Source organism: Felis catus, chromosome E1 (assembly GCF_018350175.1).
Source record: "Felis catus isolate Fca126 chromosome E1, F.catus_Fca126_mat1.0, whole genome shotgun sequence".
Classification (NCBI taxonomy): Eukaryota; Metazoa; Chordata; class Mammalia; order Carnivora; family Felidae; genus Felis; species Felis catus.
In genome coordinates, this window is record NC_058381.1 from 35040250 (window position 1) to 35058805 (window position 18556).

The 18556-nt window shown below is 61.6% G+C and overlaps 1 protein-coding gene across 1 annotated transcript in view; it reads right to left on the reverse strand.

Moving 5' to 3' along the window:
• The window catches only part of CACNA1G (calcium voltage-gated channel subunit alpha1 G), a 61821-nt gene that overhangs the window by 24876 nt on the left and 18389 nt on the right, over positions 1–18556 (reverse strand). Inside the window, 8 exon segments of the mRNA XM_023244165.2 lie at positions 322–753; positions 1525–1718; positions 1807–1891; positions 3385–3453; positions 6307–6462; positions 6556–6670; positions 6771–6956; positions 7638–7789. Coding sequence (XP_023099933.2) covers positions 322–753; positions 1525–1718; positions 1807–1891; positions 3385–3453; positions 6307–6462; positions 6556–6670; positions 6771–6956; positions 7638–7789 — 1389 coding nt within the window.

Here is an 18556-nt window from a genome sequence, read left to right on the forward strand (position 1 = left end):
GAGTTATGGGTATTTCTGAGTCACTGGGGGAGGGCCATGAAAGATTCATACGCATCTGCCCGAAACCATTCATATCCACCAAGGACCGCAGCCCCGCATGTGACGAGGATCTGGGGCTCGGCAGGGCGGGCATAGGGAGAAAAAGGGGCTGTTTGGAGCTCCGCTTCAGGGCCGGCACCCCTTGAGACCCCTCGGGCGCGACGGTAACTCCCTGCATGCCACGGCACTGGCAGCGGGGCGTCCAGCCCAGCGCCAGGTCAGGCATCGCCCCCCTCGCTCAAGGTCAGGTGTGAGAAGTCACCGCGCCCGCAGGGGCCTCACCAGGTTGCCCTCGTCATCGCCATCGTCCCCATCCAGTGGGGGGGCGTCGGGCCGCTGGGCCCGGGCCAGGCGCCCCGAGGCCGACTTGCCATTGCAGTCCTGGTGCTCGGAGGCCGAGCTGCGGCCACTGGCTGTGCGGTGCAGCCCGGGCACCTGCAGCGTGTCCGGCAGGTCAAAGGAGCTCTTGGCCTCCCGCTCCAGGGAGCCCCTGTGGCGACGGTCGCTGCCCACCGGGCTGGCTCTCTCCTCTTCCGAGCTCTCGTCCTCGTCCTGGCTCTCCCGGCCCTCGCCCGACAGCAGGGAGCGCCGTTCCCCACTCGGGCTCCTTCGCTTCAGGCTGGGGGCGCGGCCCAGGCTGTTCCGGCTGGAGCGCCTGCTGGTCCAGCTGCTTGCCGCACTCCAGGGGCTGTGCGGAGAGCTGCGGGCGCTCGGCTGGGGGTGGGGGTGAGCCAGGGAGAGGGCGGTCTCAACCAGGACCCCGCAGCCCTGCACCCCACCCCCCACAGGCACCCTGTCTCCTGGGAGCCTCCTCGGCGCCGTATCAGGAGTCGACGTGTAAGCGGGAGCCGTGGACCAGACGCCTGGGTTCAGATTACTCGCTCCCACCAGCTGGGTGACCCTGGGCAAGTGACTAAACCTCTCTGTGCCTCAGTTCCTCGTCTGGAGAAGAGCTACGACACTAGTACCTATTCCTCATGTAGCTGACTGGCCGTATAAAGTGACGGCAGGTGCGCGGGCCCCGACGCCGACTCCTGGATTAAACTTCTGGCTCTGTCACCGGCTCACTGCCGAGCTTCCCACCAATCAGTTTGGCAAGCTAAGACCCGGGTCCCCATCTGTCAAGTGGGGATAATAATGAGACCTACCTCATGGGGTTGCTCTGGTACAGAATCAGTAACTGCACGGGGTTTGCTATTATGATGAAGTATTAAGGAGAGAAGGACCTCCCCTATCTTATAGCAGAGGCTCAGAGGTTGAGTTTCACCCAAGGGCAGTTCAGGAACACAAGAATAGGATTAGAACACTGCTCTTTGTCCCCCCAAGGCCAGAGCTCTGCACCTGCCTGCATTACTAGCCCTACTGACCTCGCGGGGGCTTGTCCAACCTAGGGCTCAGAGGCCTTGGGCCTCTCCGCCCCCATCCTCTCTTCCCTCCTGACCTCTGCACATGTCCCACCGTAGGGCACCCATGTGCACCCCATACCGGTGACTTCATCTCATGGGCCGCCCCTGGCTCAGCAGACCCGCTGCTGCTGGTGCGGCGGGAGGCGGGGCCCAGCGCCTCGGCCAGGCCGGTGCTGGAACTCTTGGGGAGCGACATGGGCGTGGCGGCCGTGTGGATGATAAGAGGCGGCAGCAGGTTCTTCCGCAGCTCCGGGTGCTCTCCCAGGGACACCACTGCCGGGGGAGTGAAAGGAGGAGAGACCCTGAGTCCACTCAAGGCTGGCCCAGGGCCAGGGCCCGCACCCCCAGGATAGATACTCACAGGCCAAGCGCTTCTTCCTGTCCCCGTCACCATCCAGGCTGGGTGAGAAGAAATCGGGCTCTGACTCGGACTTGGTGGCATCTCCCTAGGGTGGGGGTGGGGGAGGGGAGCAGCAGGCCATTAGAGACCTGGCCCGGCAGGGGCTAGTGGGCTGGACTGAGGCCTCCCTGTCTCCACAAGCATACACCACATATAGGCTATGGGAACCAGCAACCACGGCACGAGGCATGCACTGGCACAGGCCACACCATCCGGGCGTGGGGCCCAGAGCTCCCCAGGGCCCCCGACACCTCTGCCTCCCACCTGCCACACCTCAGAGAAGGCCACGGCTAACCCCATAGCCCACGACACAACCAGCCTGGCGGGGACTGGCTCCGGGAAGGGCTGAGGGGAGAGGGGAACAGCCGGGCAGGCGGGTGGGCGGGTGGTATAGGCCAAAGGGAGCTGGGGACCTGAGTGAAATGGTCACTAGAGCCTAAATTCCCAAGGCCACTTGTGCCCTCTGCTTTCCTTCCATGGCTGCCCTCCCCTGAGCCGCAGACCTGAGGACCCCAGAGGAAATTGAAAGACCCCAGACAGAGCAGCTCAGCCCAAGGAGGCCACTTCAGGCCCTCTGTTTCCTTCCCCTCGTCTTTCCCAAGACCCCACCCCGTCCCCTGGCCCCATTTTTACCTCTGTCCCTGTCTCTGGGGTACTTTTTTCTTCCTTCTTAGCAGGTCAGTGGGTTCCCCAGTAATTACACACTTCTCCTTAAGAAGTTATTAAGAAATACTTGATTGCTACTTTTGATAAGGGCATAAATATTGCGTAATTGGCATCTCAGGGGATCATTTTCATTAACTCAGTTTACATCCCTAACGAGGCCTTTAATTATCGAGTGGGATCTCCAGGGGGCCGCTCGGGATGCACAGCACTGTGGGGTCCCGCGGGAACCCCGGCCTTGGCCCGAATTCCAGGGCCAGCGCAGGAAACAGTGGAGCACGGGCTCGGTGTGGAGGCCAGAGTGGGGGCAGGCCCCCAAATGCCTGCTGGACCTCCCAGGTGGCCAGGGGGCCAGAGACTCGGAAGTGGGTTTAAAAATCTGGGACCTTCTGGCAAGAGGCACCCCACCCTCACATCCTCCAAAGACTTGTCCTGAGCTGAGGCAGCTTGTGGGGGTCTCCAATAGGGGCTCAGGGCAAGGGGGAGGGGAGAGAGATGGGGAAGCACAGTCTGCGCCCACGATCCCGAGACTCGGACTCCTCGGGGACCTCAGTGTAGGCACCCACACGCGGTGGACCACACACGTGCACACAGAGATTCTAAGTCCCTTCCTTCTCCCGCCCCTCTACTGGTCCAGCGGGGGACGGGAACAGTGCCCTTGGCAGGGTGGTGGGGGCAGAGGCAAGGAGGCCCCTCCTCTCCATGTCCTCAGGGGGAAGGGACTTAAAATCGAAGCAAACCTCACGACACCAATGACCACCACAGCTACCACAGTTGCACAGCGGCTGAGCGTGAACACGAGCACAGAGACACGGAGGTGGAGGGGGCACAGGGCATGGGCAGCGGGGGCATGCCGACTCATGATCGCGTACCTACCCCCTGGGAGTCGACAGGCAGCTGAATACAGCTTAACTGTCCACTCGCATCTTCCCGTTTGCTGATTTCCTACAGGGAGACGGGGAGGCAGGGGACGGGCGCTGGTCACAGGTGCTCGGGCTTTCAAACATCAGCAGTGTCAAAAGAGGACGAAGAAAAGGATGGCACAAACCCGACAGGGGTGGAAGGGGGATGAGACACGGGGGGTAGGGGAGGAGGAGAAAGGGGACAGACGGCCTTCCAGAATTCAACCACAGGCCCTCGGGCCCGAATGAATCTGAAGGGTGAGGGCAGAGGCCATGAAGGTGGGGGAAAAGGGCAGGCAAGGAGATCGAGCCCCCCGGTAATCCTAATAATGACAGCTACGATGCACAAGGGGCATGCCAGCCGCCCGGAAACCGCTTTAGTCACACCAGCTCGCCTCTCGCAAGGCGGGAAGGAAGTCACTCGTGTCACCATAAAGGAGGCAGCCGAGGTTTGGAGAAGCTAAGACAGCTGTCCCCAGGCACGCAGAGAGTCAGAGGTCCACCTGGGCCTTGCGCCTGAGTCTCCAGCTCACCTTGTACTGGCCCCGCACTGGCAGCGGGCTTGGGGACGGGCAGGGAGGCGGGGAAGGAGGAGGGCATGAGCCAGAGGCCGGGAGGAGGCTGCGGGCCGGGAGCTGCAGGGGGGTTCCCCACTCCCATACGCCCAGCCTGCATCCCCCAGAATCAGACCGGGTCCAGCTGCTCCCACCGGGATGGGATGTGACAAGTAACACTGGGATGACAGCTATGATGTTGTTTAATACCAATTAATGGCCTCACACAGGGCCTGCTGTCTGCTCATTTAATTAAGTGTGTGCATGACAAATACACAGGGATTCAAGATGCTGCCCCCTGCACGTCGGCAAATGGGCAGCCGAGCCAGCCCCGTCTCCCGGGCCTCCTCCCTCTGACCTCTTGGCAAGGTGGCCAGGCCAGCTGGGGCTACCCTGGAGCCCTCCTGCTGCTGACGACCAACAACTTCCTCTGCAGAGGGGGGGTTGCCTGTTTTGTAAAAGAGCGGGCCATCACAACAGCAACAACCAGCCTCTCCTGCCAGAATGTGGGGCTTCCTCAGAGCCACATGTGCAATCCCCCCGCTTAAAACTCTGTACAAGACAGGGCAGGTGCTTCTGGAGGTATCCAGGTCACCGGCCTGGCTTGACCGGCCCTCCCCTCCCCCACCTAGGTGTTGGCCCACGACACACAGGACAGCGGGCAGCTGGTCCAGCCCCTCCCGCGGGCACCTCAGGACCAGGCTGCCGCCCACCCCCATGGAAGGGGGTTGATCTGGAAATCCTTCCTCCATCCCAGCCCCGACCTGAAGCATCAAGTTCTGAGACCCTTGCCACTGGGCACCTGTGCCCTGCAGGTTGAGGCGGCCGTGGCCCCAGGCCCTAGCTGACCCCTCGGGCTGGGGCAGCCACAGGCCCCCGGCAAGGCCAGAGTGACCTGTCTTCCTTCCCAACAGCAGACATCGCCGCTGCCTAGCAACCAGGCCGGCTCAGCAGCGTTCAATTTAACAAGGTGTTTGCTGAAAGGGCCGGCGGTGGGGAGGGGGCTGTCTGCACCGGGCACCTCCAGGGCTGCTGAGACGACCGAACGGCCAGCTGAGGGGAGGGGAATAGGCTCGGGGTGTTTTCCATATCCCCTCGCGGAGTTCCTCGGGGATTTTTCTGAGGACATCTTAGCCGCCAGGGGCAGTGGTTTGCAAGGGGCGGCGGGACCCCCGTCCCCGCTCAGCAGTTCTTCCCACCGGCTAAGAGCGGTGGGTGTCCACGGAGACCCTGGCTCTTACGGGAGCATGGTGTCACCCCTGAACTTCTCAGGCCCCGGGGAACCCCCAGTGAAGTGGCTCGTCCCTCGGCACAAGAGGCCCGGCCATCACCAGAGGCAGGGCCGGCCTCCCCCACCAGCTGCCCTCGCTGCCACCCAGTGGGAGGAAATGCGATAATGGATAAGTACAGAATGTGCACGGCCGGCAGGCAGCCGGAGAGGGCCGGTGTGGGACAGAGGCACCCGCACCCCACCAGCCCAGCCGGCCTACGGGGAACGGCCCTCCCTCGCGAAGGCTGGGAAAGAGTCGGAAAATAGATTTTTGTTTTTCCACCGTGTGCCGAGTATTTATAGACCAGGCCGCAGCGGGAGTTTCCATCCGGGTCACCCGGAGAGAACTGGACCAAGAGCTTCTCTGCGCCCAACCTGGAGCATTTCTAGGTTGGGTCAACCTGCCTGTGAAAGACGCCTGGACTGGAGGCTGGGCTGGGCCCGGAGCTCGGGGGACGGGCGGGGGGGAGCTGAGGGACAGGAACGACGTACGGCCCTCCAGGCAGGTGCTGAGCTCTGGCACAGCCAGGGCAGGATCGATGCAAATCAATATGAATGGATGACGCTGCCTGTGACGGAGGTGATGGAGCCTGGGCTGGAAATAGGACGCTCGTCTCTGCCACGCCTGCAGCTAATTGGGCTCATTTCTCACCCTGGGCAGCTTAGCCCTGCCTGGGCCCTGGTGGCATCTTCATCAGTTTAGCTGGAGCTTGGATGATTTGCACCCAAGCTGCCCCCACCCCTCGGCTCAGAGGGGTCCCCTCTGGATGTCCCCGAGAGCACCCGTACTCGGGATCCGGCTGGCACCGCGTGCCAACACTTATCCAGCTCCCCGGGGAAGAATCCGGCTGACCTTGATGCGGAAGCCCACTCGGGAGCTAGCGGACCCAGGGATCCCCCACAACCGCCCTGTCTCCCCGGTGCTGAGGGGCTGCCCGAGACCCGGGACCTTCCACCCCCAGTCCCCCAGCCTGGCTTGATGGGCACTTTCTGCGAGACCTCCCCGGCCACCATGGCTCAAGCCAGGCAGCCGACTCCTCCCGGAACTGGACTGCTGTGGGCAGGGGGTTACCTCCGCCTGGAAACCCTCCACCAGAATGGCGACGAGCAGATTGAAGAGCACGTAGTTGCCGAAGGTCATGAGGGCAATGAAATAAAGAGCAGCCCAGGACGACGTGGAGGCCATTCCATTGTAGAGTACCTTGTTCCAGTCCTCCTGGGTCAGGATCTGTGGGCAGAGGCTGGGGGTCAGGGCCTTCACCGGGGGTGCCCCGCCTCCCCCCCCCCCCCCCCGTCCACCCCTGCCTGGTTACCCTGGCACCTGAAAGACGGTGACGATGGCCCAGAGCAGGGAGTCAAAATTCTTCCGGTCCGGCAGCGTGTCCCCGTCCCGCTCAGATGCAAATTTGCAGCCAAAGAGATGCATGCCCAGGATGCTGAAGACACAGGAGCCGGGAGATGGGGGGCAGGGGCGGGGGCACCCCCTGCCCCTCAGGCCCTCCTCCCAGCCGGCGCGGAGGCCGCCCCCGCCCTCACCTGAAGATGAAGATGAAGAGCATGAGCAGCATGCAGAAGGTGGCCACGTTGTCCATGGTCTTCATGAGCACCACCAGCTGTCGCTGCAGCGCCGGCAGGAAGCGCACCAGCTTCAGCACCCGCATCAGGCGGAAGGTCCGCAGCACCGACAGGCCACCCCCCTGCTGGCCCACGATCTCCCACACGCTGCAAGGAGGGCGGGGAGCCTGAGCCCCTGCGGGCTCGCCCTCCCGCCACCCCTCCCTCTGAGAGGGCCTGGAAAAGGCGGCCCAGCGCCAGGGCGCGGGGCACAGGCGGGAGCCTCCAAGACGGGTGTAGGTGACAGCTCTGGCCCTCTCCACGCCCTCCTCTCTCCAGGCCGGAGATCACCTCCTGGCAGCGGACAGCCCTCTCCCACATTCCGGCCCATGCAACAGCGTCAAGTTAGGGAATATTTGCTTTGTTCCCTTCTAATGAAATCTAAAGCCGGTTCCAAAAAGCAATAAGGCAGTTCTCCTGGCCCCAGGCCTAGGGGGACGGAGCACTTTCCCAGGGTCTGGGAAACCCTAAAGCAAGTCGAGGGTGTCTGAGATGGTTTCCAAGCACTTTGCTGGCCGGGCTTCACACCCCCTTCAGCTCCTCTGCAAAGCCAGCTGCCCAGTCCTCACTTGCCCCGGGGCCCGCATGGGCTCAAGGGCAAGAAGCAGAAGTGGGGGGAGGAGACTGCACAGCGGGTCACCCCCCCACTGGGGAAGCGGCAGGGCCTGCAGGGGTCAGTGGGGCCTGACTCCAGACCCCTCCACCCCAGAGGAACAGGCTGCCTGGCTTCTCGTCCAAGCCACCCCACGGGCATTCCTCAGGCGACGGGCAGTGGAGGGGCCGCCATACCTGATGACGACAATGACGCCATCGAAGATGTTGTAGGGGTTCTTGATGTAGCCAAAGGGACCGTACACGAGCAGCTTCAGCAGCATCTCCAGGGCAAAGAGGCTGGTGAAGACGATGTTGCTGATTTCCAGGGCGTTGGTGAGCTCCTCGGGCTGGAGGGCAGGGTGGGGTATGAAGCAGCCGAGGCTCACCCCTGAGCCCCTCACCCCTGCCGTCCCTAGCGGAGGCCACCGGCAGAGAAGCAGCAGGAATAGCAAGGTGGGGGGTAGGCGGGGTGGGGGGTGGGCAGTGGTGATGCTGGATGGACTCTCCAGAGGAGGGCTCACCCCCAAACGGCCCATGAGGAAATGCACTCGGGGGCAGCTGCCACGCCAAATCTCAGCCCCGGGTCTCAGAGCCTGAGACCGCAGGCTCGCGGGAAGCCTGTATAATAGGTTCTGCCCACCACCTGCGAGGAGGTCCGAGACCCTTCTTGTCCTGTGCTGCCCAGTCAGCTCAGCAGGCCGTGGCCAGCGGCGCAGCGAGGCCGGCCAATGTCACAGGGCGACCGCCAAGGCCTCACACGCATACCCAGACACACAGCCACACGCAAAGTCACACGTGCTCTACAATTACTCTGTGGATTTGGCAGCCTTCTCCCGGACAACTGTTGGCTAACGTTGCTTTCTTCCAGACACAGGCACACACGGCACACCCCCGCACACCGTGCACACAAACACACGAACGAGCACACGCGCGCGCGCACGTACGCCCGCAGGCACACGCAAACGTGCTGGTGGGCAGAAAGGAGGTGACCGAGCAGGTTGTTGCAGACGAGGAGGACCTGGGGCTGCCCCCTGAGACTGCGATGCCTGGGTTCATTGCCAGCCCATCCTGTCCCCTCGCTGTGTGACCTTCAGCAAGATTCTCAACCTCTCTGGCCAAATGTAAAACACTGGCGGTAATCACTTTTATGCTTCCAGCCAGGGTCCGGGATTGGGATCGAGGACCCATCCTAGAGAGGTCGTCAGAAATAAGGAAAAACGTCTGCCACTCCAGTTCACTCGTCGCCTCCCTCCCTCCCTTCCGTCAAAATTAAGCATCTACTGTATGCCTAGCAAGACATCAGGTATGAAAAGGAGCCGCAAAAACATGCCGACTATCCTCCCTGCCTCCCGGGAGCCCAGAGTCTCACTGGAAACAGGTCGTACACAAAACAGCTGAGTAACCACAAGAGGCCTTAGATACTTAGATGCCAAAATAAATTATCCCGACGGTAAATCCAAGAGTCCAGGGGAGAGACGGTGAGGGAGGAACTGAGGCTGGGAAAGCCTTAGGAAGCAGCATTTGCAATGACTCTGAAGGGTAAGGTCTCTCCAGGGAAAGGGGCGCGGAAGGCGTCACAGGGCGAAGCACGAGGAATGAACCATGTTTGGGGAGAAACAGAGCGGCAGGGCTGAGCTGAGGGCTGGAGATGCAGGGTGAGGTATGATTGGCTCAGTGGAGCTCAATGCCTACCTAATGGGGTGTCTTGATCGCCCCAAAGCCTTCGTTTCAAAACAGCTCAAGAAGTTTCAGTTAAAATAAACAACCAGATGAAGCCCTCAGTCCATCAGACACCTCCCCCTGTTTACCCAGCTGCCTCCTCTGGCTGGCTGCCCAGGTAGGTCACCCAAGCACGGAAGCAGGCCTGGGCACCCACCAAATGTATCCTGATGGCCTGACTTTGTGTGGCCAGCCTGGGTAGGGGGTGGGGAGACCTGGAAGGAAGGGCCTTCCGGCTGGCAGGTGAGGGGTGTTTGGGGGTCAACAGCTACTCAGGAGGAGAGAAGCTCTCGGCCTGTGCACGGATTCTTTCCGAAGGCAGGCCTGGAGGGCAGGGCCAGGGTCAGCAGGCAGGGCCGAGAGCCAGCCGTCCAGAGAGTGGGTGGCTGGTACAGGGCCGGTGTGGCAAGGAGCCCATTGGTCCAGTAGATCCCGAGCAAGTCCTTGCTCCCCAGACGGCAAATGGGGGCAGGAAAGGACACTGCCACCTGACCTAGTGAACGGGGTCACAGAGAGACAGGATCTCGGGCCCCTCTAGCATTAGCATAGTGAAGGTGGCGGGGAAGGGGTATCGTCAGGACAGGTAAAGCTCGGGGCTCAGATCCCTCCTGACTAAGTGGATCCCCTCTTGGCATCCCAAGTCCAGTCTGCCAGGGACCAGGCTCAGTGAGCCTGCCTCCCTGTCACTCTGCCACCTGCCCAGCTGTCCAGCTGGATTGCATAAAGGTGATGGGCACAGGTGCAATGCCTTGAGGGTCCCCAGGCTCACCCTGCATCTCACCTCATGCTATCCACATAACTGCCCTGGCACCCTCACTTTAGATAAGAGCCGAAAGGTCAAGAGATGGTGAATGATGGGTTCAAAGTCACGGGGCAGGGAGAACCAGGGAGTGGGACCCAATCCCATTTCATTCGGACTCTGATAACACGACGCAGCAGTCAGGGGCCAAACCCACCCCAGGTGACAGCCAGGCGCCCGTGAATCCAGACACGCTGAATTCATAACACGCCTTCCAAAGTCTACAAAACCATATTTCGCATGAACTCAATGTATGAATAAAGAACACGCTGATTCGAAGGCACAGCTGAGGTACAGCTTACAATGGGTGAATTTTATGGCATATACACGATACCTCAAAAAACGCTGCCAAAAATAAAAATTAATAAACCTTTTTTAAAAAAAAAAAGTGGCTGAAAGCACAGTAGCTTTCGGCCTCTTGCGTCGACTCCATTAGTGAATCTTAAAAGTACGACCAGCACGGGGCATGCGGAGGGGGGTATTTCCAGAATTCCCTGATGTCATTCAAGGTGGGGCGCAACGTCTGTACCCAACGGCTCATGGCTCGTGGACACCTGCACACCGGCCGAGAGCCTCACTGGAAAGGTGGTACAGGGCTCCCCTGAGGTCCTGGTTGAGGGGGGCAGGCAGCAAAGGCTGGACCCCCCCCCCCTCACGCCTCCAGGCAGCTGAGACAGGAACAGCAGGTGAAAAGGAAACGCGGGCACTGTCCCTCAGCCTGCCCTCTCTCTCCTGGGCAGTCTCACGGCACACACCTCCGGGCAATGCCTATTTGCTCCCAGGGCCCCGGAATCCCCCCGTGATCCATGGGAAAAGGCACTCCTCCCCAGACAGGTCAGCCCAAGTTACTAAATCGGAGGCTGGGAACGTTCTGCAAACACAGGCAGGACGCAGGACGAGGATACAGAGACACAATCTTAGCAACACGGTGGCCCCAGGGACCAGAGCCGTGATCACAGCCACTGCAGCTGCAAAGGGGCGGAGAGGGAGCCAACTTCTGCCAGTATCTCCCCGGGGCAGTGCGCTGGCTACCCCGTCCCTCCCAGGGTTTCGTTTCCTCCCTGCCTCCTTAGATAGCTGGGGAAACTGAGGCTCCAAGAGGTGTGGTGACTTGGTGGAGGTCACTCCGCTGGCTCAGGAAGCCCCCCCCACAACCAGGTGGGCACCAGCCCCCCTCCCGACTCTCTCCTGCTGCCAGGAAGTCCTTTCTCAGGTCTCAATCCTCCCTCAAGACGTCAAGGTCCAGCGGGGGGCTGCAGTGAGTTGAGGCCAGGCAGCCTCTCCCACACAGGGGTCCCGGGCTCTTCTTTGGGAAGATGCTAACTGCAAACGCCCCACCTCCTAACACTTCCCCTCCACTCAGACTGTCCCCTTGGAGCAAGTATAGCCCCCCCCCGCCCACAAGCTCCCCGATACTTCTCGGCACCAGGACTCCCCTGAAAGCACCAGGACTCACCTCCATCAGCCAACCCTTAACGGGCCCACAGCATGCAGAACACTGGTGATCAAAACATGGGGTGGAACCAGAGTGTGGGAGGCCGGCCAACCCTGAGACTTTCTGCCTGTGTGACCTTGGGCAGGTCCCTTAGCCCCTCTGATCCCCAGTGGCCTTCGCCATTAAACAGGGTAGCGTCACCTCATGGCAGAACTGCTCTGCAGAACAGAGGCGCTAAAGACCGTGAAAACACCCGGCCCAGAGCCACGCTCAGGCGGCCCCGCGGGCACTGACGGTGGACGCGGGCCTCACACACAGCAGGACGGAATGCCTGCAAGGCCGCACGAAGCCCCACGCTGGGGGCAAACACCAGGAGCACCCCGGGAGCTCAAACCCAGCTGAGGCCGGGGAGGAAGGGGCGGAAGGAGAACCCCGTGGAGGGCACCCCCAGCTGAGGGCGGCACGAGCAAAGATGCAGACGAAGGAATGCATGGGGACAGGGACAGAGAATCAAGTGCTTCTCCGGGGTCAGAGCGGGGGAGGGGTCCGTGGAGGACACGGCTGCAAGGCTGGCAGGGCCCAAGCAGGATGGCCTTGAACTCTGTCCCACCACTGGGGCTGGACTCGCCTCTGCCCGCGATGCTGCCACTGGGGCTTCTGGGGGGAGGAAAGAGATGTGCAGAGTGGTGTATTAAGAAGATTAATCTGGCTGCGGTGGTGGCAGCATGCTGACGGCTTGGAGAGACGGAGAGACGGAGACCAATTAGGGGGATGCTGCAGAGGCCCAGGCAGGAGGCCCAGGAGCGGCTCCGGCACACGGGGACGGCGAGAGGAGTGGGCGAGCCGGGAGACAGCTGGGCAGAGGCTCGTACGAGTCACCCCAGCCCTGCCCCAGCGCCACCCCACCCCCATCTCCTCCGCTCCCAACAGCTCCACTGACCTGAAATCTCTGCTCCTTGGTTCACTTCACCTCTGCTTTTGACAGTCCTGCCCACTGCACCCCCTCCCCCGACCCAGGATGGGGGAATCCAGGCAGGCCACAGCGATGGGGTAAGGGTCACTGGCACCTCTTGCCTCCTCCTCCTCCAAGGAGGGGTGTGGGAAGTCAGGAGCCACCTGGATGGCAGGTGGCTTCGAGCAAAGCCCACGGGCTTCACCATATCGATCACCACCTTGCTCTTCTCAGACCTCCGGGAGCTCTCCAGGTTGGAACTTTGCCTCTCTGGGCCAATCCCCTTGCGGCCCCTCACGCCCACTGGGCCTACTGCTGGGTGTCACTGTGCCCCAGAACCCCGTATCCAGGGGTGGCTCCAGCCCCTCCCCACAATCTCCTACCAGCACCCGGAAGTCACCTCCAGGAAACACACCAGCAAAGCGGGCACACAGCACTCACAGTGTGCTCCCAGCTGGGACACAGCCAACCCAAAGCCCCTGAGACCCCAGATTCTGGAGCTGGGGCCCCTGCCCCTCACCTGCCAGGACACCCTCTCAGCCTGGAGCCCGGGGCGGACCATTTCAAGGCTGCCTTCCTGCCGCAGACCTCAGAGCGCCCCTGCCGGGCCGGCCCCAGCCCAGGTAAGACCCCACCCCCTCCGCTTCTGCTGCGGCCATCGAATTGTTGAGCGGTGCTGTCACGAGCCTGTGCTGACTGGACAGGGCAATGCCAGCTGGGGGCCTCACGGCAGCTCTGTCCCTCCCTCACCCTCCTCTGCTGCTGGGGCTCCGTCTCTCCCCACCTAGAGCTGTTCCAAACCTTCTCCCTCTCCTCGCCCCGCCTCGTCCCCACTCCCGGCCTGGCCTCACCCCGCCCCCCCCCCCGGGCTCCACTCCCCTCCCCACAAACAGCTCTGTGACGCACAGCACAGCCGACTCTTCTCTCTTCCCCTCCTCCACCTGCACCTGCACCTCCCTCCACACACACCCCACGTCCCCAGGGCCCTGTTCACGTATCCCCTGTTCCCTCACTCCCCAGTCTCCTTTCCTGGGCTCAGAGCAGAAACCCCCATGTGAGTGCAGGCCTAGTCCCCCCAAACCCCAGCTCTGTCTAGACTCTCTTCCAAGTCCCTCCCTCAGGGGATGCCAGGACAGCACCAGAGCCTGCTGTCGGCCCCACCTGCCAGCGCCCGTGCCCCCTCCTGCCCTCCTAGGGCTCCTCTCCCGTCCCCTTTCTCTGCTCAGAGTTCGGTCAGAACCCACTCCCTCCTCTTGCCCCCCAGCTCCCGACTCCCACCGCCGCAGCCCCCTCCCACCCGGCTGTCACTGGGGTGTGGACGACACTAAACAATCTCCCTCCAAGCCCTTGGCTCCTCACCCAGAGAGCCAACCTGCCTGATAGCGTTCCCGGGATGGCCGGCCTCCAGCTCAAATGCAGCGCTCCAAAACAAACCCTCCCACCCCCTCCATCAAACCTGCCCCTTCCCGGACGGCCAGCTCCATCACCCTCCAGAATTCTGTCTTGGCTCCTGGGAGTTATCTAGGATTCCTGTGGGCCCTCATCCCTCCAGCAGCAGGTGCCGGCCCCCGCCCCCTTGTCCTTTCCACCACCACCATACTTGGGGCCCTCGCTGCCTCTGGTCTGAAGGACAGAAATAGCCTCTGGGCCTCTCCCTCGACCCAGCCCGCACCCACTGGAATCTCTGGCTTCCTTCAACACAGCTGGGCTCACATCACTCCTGCTCAGACACCTCGGTGCGGGTGGGGGTGGGGGTGGGAGGCAACATGACTGTCCTCCGAGCGTCCCACGCCACCCTGTGCTCCTCCAGGCTAGGTTGCCGGATTTCCCCTTAATCCTTCCATCGAGGCCTCTCTGCACCAACCCCGCCTAGCTTTCAAGGACCCCTCTCAACAGCCACCTCCTTTGTGAAGCCCTTCCAAGCCCCCAGCTGGGTGTGAGCATCTCTCCTCTGTCCCCGGAAGCCTCCCTTACGACATTTGGCATAATCGTCCATGAAGCAGAACTTTTCGGCTAGAACCTACATGTCTCCGGTGCTTCTGGTGCTTCTGGCTCTGTCCCCCGCCCCCTGCCATTCTGCTGTCCTATTCTGGCATGCTGTGCACAGGAGGAGGTGTTTGCTGAGCGGCAGGAGCCTATAGGACCAGAGGACGCCTGAAGGAATGTGAACACCCCGTTAGCCAGCCATCTCCAAAACAGCACCCATTCCCCACCCCCCCACATCTGGAGAGACTTTGGAAATCTGGGGCCAGGACGGCTCTAAAAGGATCATCCCCCCCCCCCCCCCCGGTTCTGCTTGGCTCAGCCTCAGCTCCTGAGACAGGGCTCCTCTGTCTGGAGGCCAAGAACTGCTAGAAGGCCCAAGGGATAGACTTGGGGTAGGAGGTGTCCATAAACCCTTGTCCTCGAAGGCCACATGTGGGGTGTCCCTGCACGTGTGTATTTTCTGGGGAGAGAGTCCCCAGTTTTCAGCAGAATCCCAAAGGAGTCTGTGAATCCCTTCAAAGTTAAGACCTGCCACATCTGGATTTCCACCCCCCACCCCCACCCCACTCCACCCCCAACTTCCCTTGCCTTGAACAGCTGACCTCACTCACTTATAAATAGAAACCCTCCCTGGACATGTATCTAGAGTGACAGGATGGGTCCAGAGTCTGAGCAACGAACAGGATCGTCACCTGCCCTGTCCTCTGCTGGCCCGAAAGGCAGTCTACTCTGGACCCTGCCTCTCTCTCTTGTTGGCAGCCCAGAGACCCACTGGGCCACATGCCCCTCCCCCACCTCTCTCTGTTGTCCCTCCTCTAGAATGTGAAGTTAACCTCTGCCCTCAGCACCCCGGAGCTAGGAAAGGGGTGATTAGGAAGCTCCTATGTCCCCAAGACCCCCTCTCCGCACCACCCCCACTCCTCCTGGAGCAGCTTGGCCCCAGGGCAGACGCCGGCAGAGCCAGACTCTCTTCTGAGCTCCAGCAGCCTGCTAGGTACGCCCCAGGATGGCCCACGGATGCCTTGTACGCAACGTCCTGCAGCCCCAATCTGCCCAAGGCCCAGTGCTCCCACCCTAAGCAGAAACCTGGGTCTTGTCCTTGCTGTGTCCTCCCCCCAAATCTCCAATTGGTGTCGAGTCCTGCAGATTCAGCCACCTGCCAGCTGTCCCCGGCCCTCTTCCCTCCACTTCCAAGGACAGAGATGTATGAACCGTTTGGACCACTGCAGTAGCCCTCTCCTTGGCCGCCCTGCTTCCTGTCTCCCCTCCTTGGCTCCACAGAATGTCTATTGATAGAGCACAAACCTGCTTGTATCACTGACCCGCTTAAAACATTTCTGGGGAACCTAACACCTTCAAGAAAAAACTCCTTCCTATCCCTCTCAGGACCTGGCCCTGAATTTTTTTCCAAACTGGTCTCTTGTCACTTGTCCATCCCGGCCCCCAGCCTGTGCCCCACTCATTCTGAACTCCTCACAAATCTCTCAGTTTTGGTGTTTGGTGCCTCTGACCCCTCCCCCCATCTTGTGCCCTACACCCCCCCCCCCTTTTGCTGGCTACACCTCGCTCTTCCTGCAGACTCTGCTCCCAGATCACATCCTGCGCGGGGCTCTCCCTGAATCCCTTCCCTGGTCTGGATCCCAGACTACTCCGCACGTCTGTCTCTGAGCACATACTGCATCAAGTAAATATGACTGTTCACTTGCCGATGACCTCTCTGAGAGGAAGAACGCAGTGTCCTAGGCCCAGTGTGTGTACGTCTCTTCCCGACCCCACAGTCAGTGACATCATGCTGCTAGCTTGACATGGGTCATGGTGACAGCATTTACACCATGGTAATTGGTCAACACTATAAACACCACAAATCAAGATGTTTTTCCCCAACTCTGATGCACAGGAAATGTGTGTGGGAGGGAAGAAGGGAGGGAGGAAGGAAGGAAGGAAGGAAGGAAGGAAGGAAGGAAGGAATAAAAGAAGGATGGTTGGATGGATGGAAGGAGATGGGGAGGGATGGAAGGGGGGATGGAGGGATGGGTGAAGGATGGATGGATGGATGGATGGATGGATGGCTGGATGGAAGGAGATGGGGAGGGATGGAAGGGGGGATGGAGGGATGGGTGAAGGATGGATGGATGGATGGATGGATGGAAGGAGAGGGGGAGGGATGGATAATTTACAATAAGTTCGTTGCTCCATATTCTGCTGTCTCATGGATGGGGCACACACATGCTTGTCCTCCATCAGGTGACACTTCTGTCCTCAAGTCACATTCTTGCTCCCTTCTCAGTGTCCCGTGTCCTTGTCCTCCTCACCAGTCCCTCTGGGAGAAACAGTCCTGCGGGTCTCACCAGCCAGTGGGTGAAGGGGTGGGGGAAGCAGGAGGCCATGGACAGCGTGGGGCCTACCTTGGGTTGGGTATGACAAAATGGGGGCTTCCTCTGTTGGTAGAGAGGGGCAGGAGGGCGTCACCATCCCTGGCAGGAACACCGAGTGAGGGGTAAGGTAGGTGACAGTGGGAGAGGACAGGCCTGGGGAGGGCAGCAGCCATGGGCGGGGAAGAGGGCTGGGCCCCTCGCTGGGGATCCGCAATACCGGGATCCTCTCCTGACCAATACCAGGGTCCATGGACATGGTCGCCTCGTTCAGGGTGCTGCAGGGAGACCACGAGTCACTGTGGCTCCTCTCCTCTGTTGCCACGTCCCCTCAGTTGCCCCCCCCCAACTTTGTTCCTCACCTGGTTCCCCTCTCCCTGTCTGGGAGGCTCCATTTGAGCCTGTGTCCTGAGCCCTGCAACCCCTTTCCGCATCTCTGTCTCTGTCACCCCGATGTCTCTGTGCCTCCATCTGTCTGTCTCGTCCCCGAGTGTCCATCGCCCCCTCCGTAGCTCTGTCCCTCTTGTCCCTGCGTCTCCGTCCTCCCATCTTCGTGCCTGCCTCTCTCCCCCCAGGTCTTCATCTTGCTCTCTGGGACCCCCTCTCCCGGTCTCCGTCTCCCTCTGAGTCTCTGTCTCTCTGCCCCCGCATCTCCTCACCCCCCTCCCGGCCCCCCTCCGCCTGCTCAGGCTCCGAGGCGCAGATGGCGGGACGTTCACGCCGCAGTGCCTGCAAGCACAGGGCCGTGGCTGCTTCTGGGACTTCTTCCCCGGCCCCTGAGGCTGCGGAGAGCAGTCAGTCATCTGCCCGGCCTGCTGGGGACTCCCACTCACCCCTGTGGGGCCCTCGCAGCGACCAGGTACTGAGACAGACCCCTCCCGGGAGCAGACGCTGCGCCACCACCAGGGGGGACCCCCTGCCGCTGAGGGCTTGGTGGGGGGTGCCCCCTGCTTTCCTCAGGGACTTGGGCAAGGAGATGCTGCAGGCACCCCTGACGGATGGCTTTTATTTCCCCCCCAAAGGGGTGTCCTTCTTGACGTCTAACCAAAAGGCTTCCTGCTGACGCTTCATTGGCCCTCGGTCTCCGTGACTCAGCTTCTCCCCAGCGCGGTCAAAGCCTCCGCCAGCAGCGTCCGCTAGGGCACGTGGCGGGATGCAGCGCCCCCCCAGGGAGAGGGACACCTGACCACGGCTAGAACTGGGGGGAGGGAGGGGAGGCTGAGGTCCAGGCTCACGGAGCCGGGGTAACGGGAGGTCAGGGGCTGCCCTCACCAGCCTGGCAGAGTGGAGCACCTCTCCCCAGGGGGCCGGCTGAGCGGGCGTGTGCACACACACCATGCCCCGTGCGCCCAGACACAACACGCCTACCGCGGTGCCGGTGCCGTACTCCCCACCTGCTGGAGCCGCAGCCAGCGTCCTGCCCCCTCCCTGCACCTCACCTCCAAAAAGAGGGAATCCGGCTTAGCCACCTGGGGGGAGGGGGAGCCCTGAAGCAGGAGGAAGGGGTGCCAACATGGTGTGATGGTGATGGAGGCGGGGCTGGGGCCGGCGTGCCCCTGGCTGGACAGGGCAGCTGGGTTAGGCGCTGAGCGTGCACCACGTGAAAAGGCACGGAGGTCGGCAGGGTTGGGGAGGGGGCTCTGATCCCCCTGAAAAGTGACCGTCTCATATCAGCTCCAGCCCTGGCTTGGACCCAGACCCTCCGTCCCCCTCCGCCATGAGCACCACCTGGCCCGTGTCGCCAGCGCCTGCCCCGTCCCCACCCCCTCCGCACACCCCTTCAGTTCTGTATCAGGAAAGGTCAAGTTCTGGCGGCCCAGTCCCCTGCCCGAGCCTCCGGGAGGCAGGAGC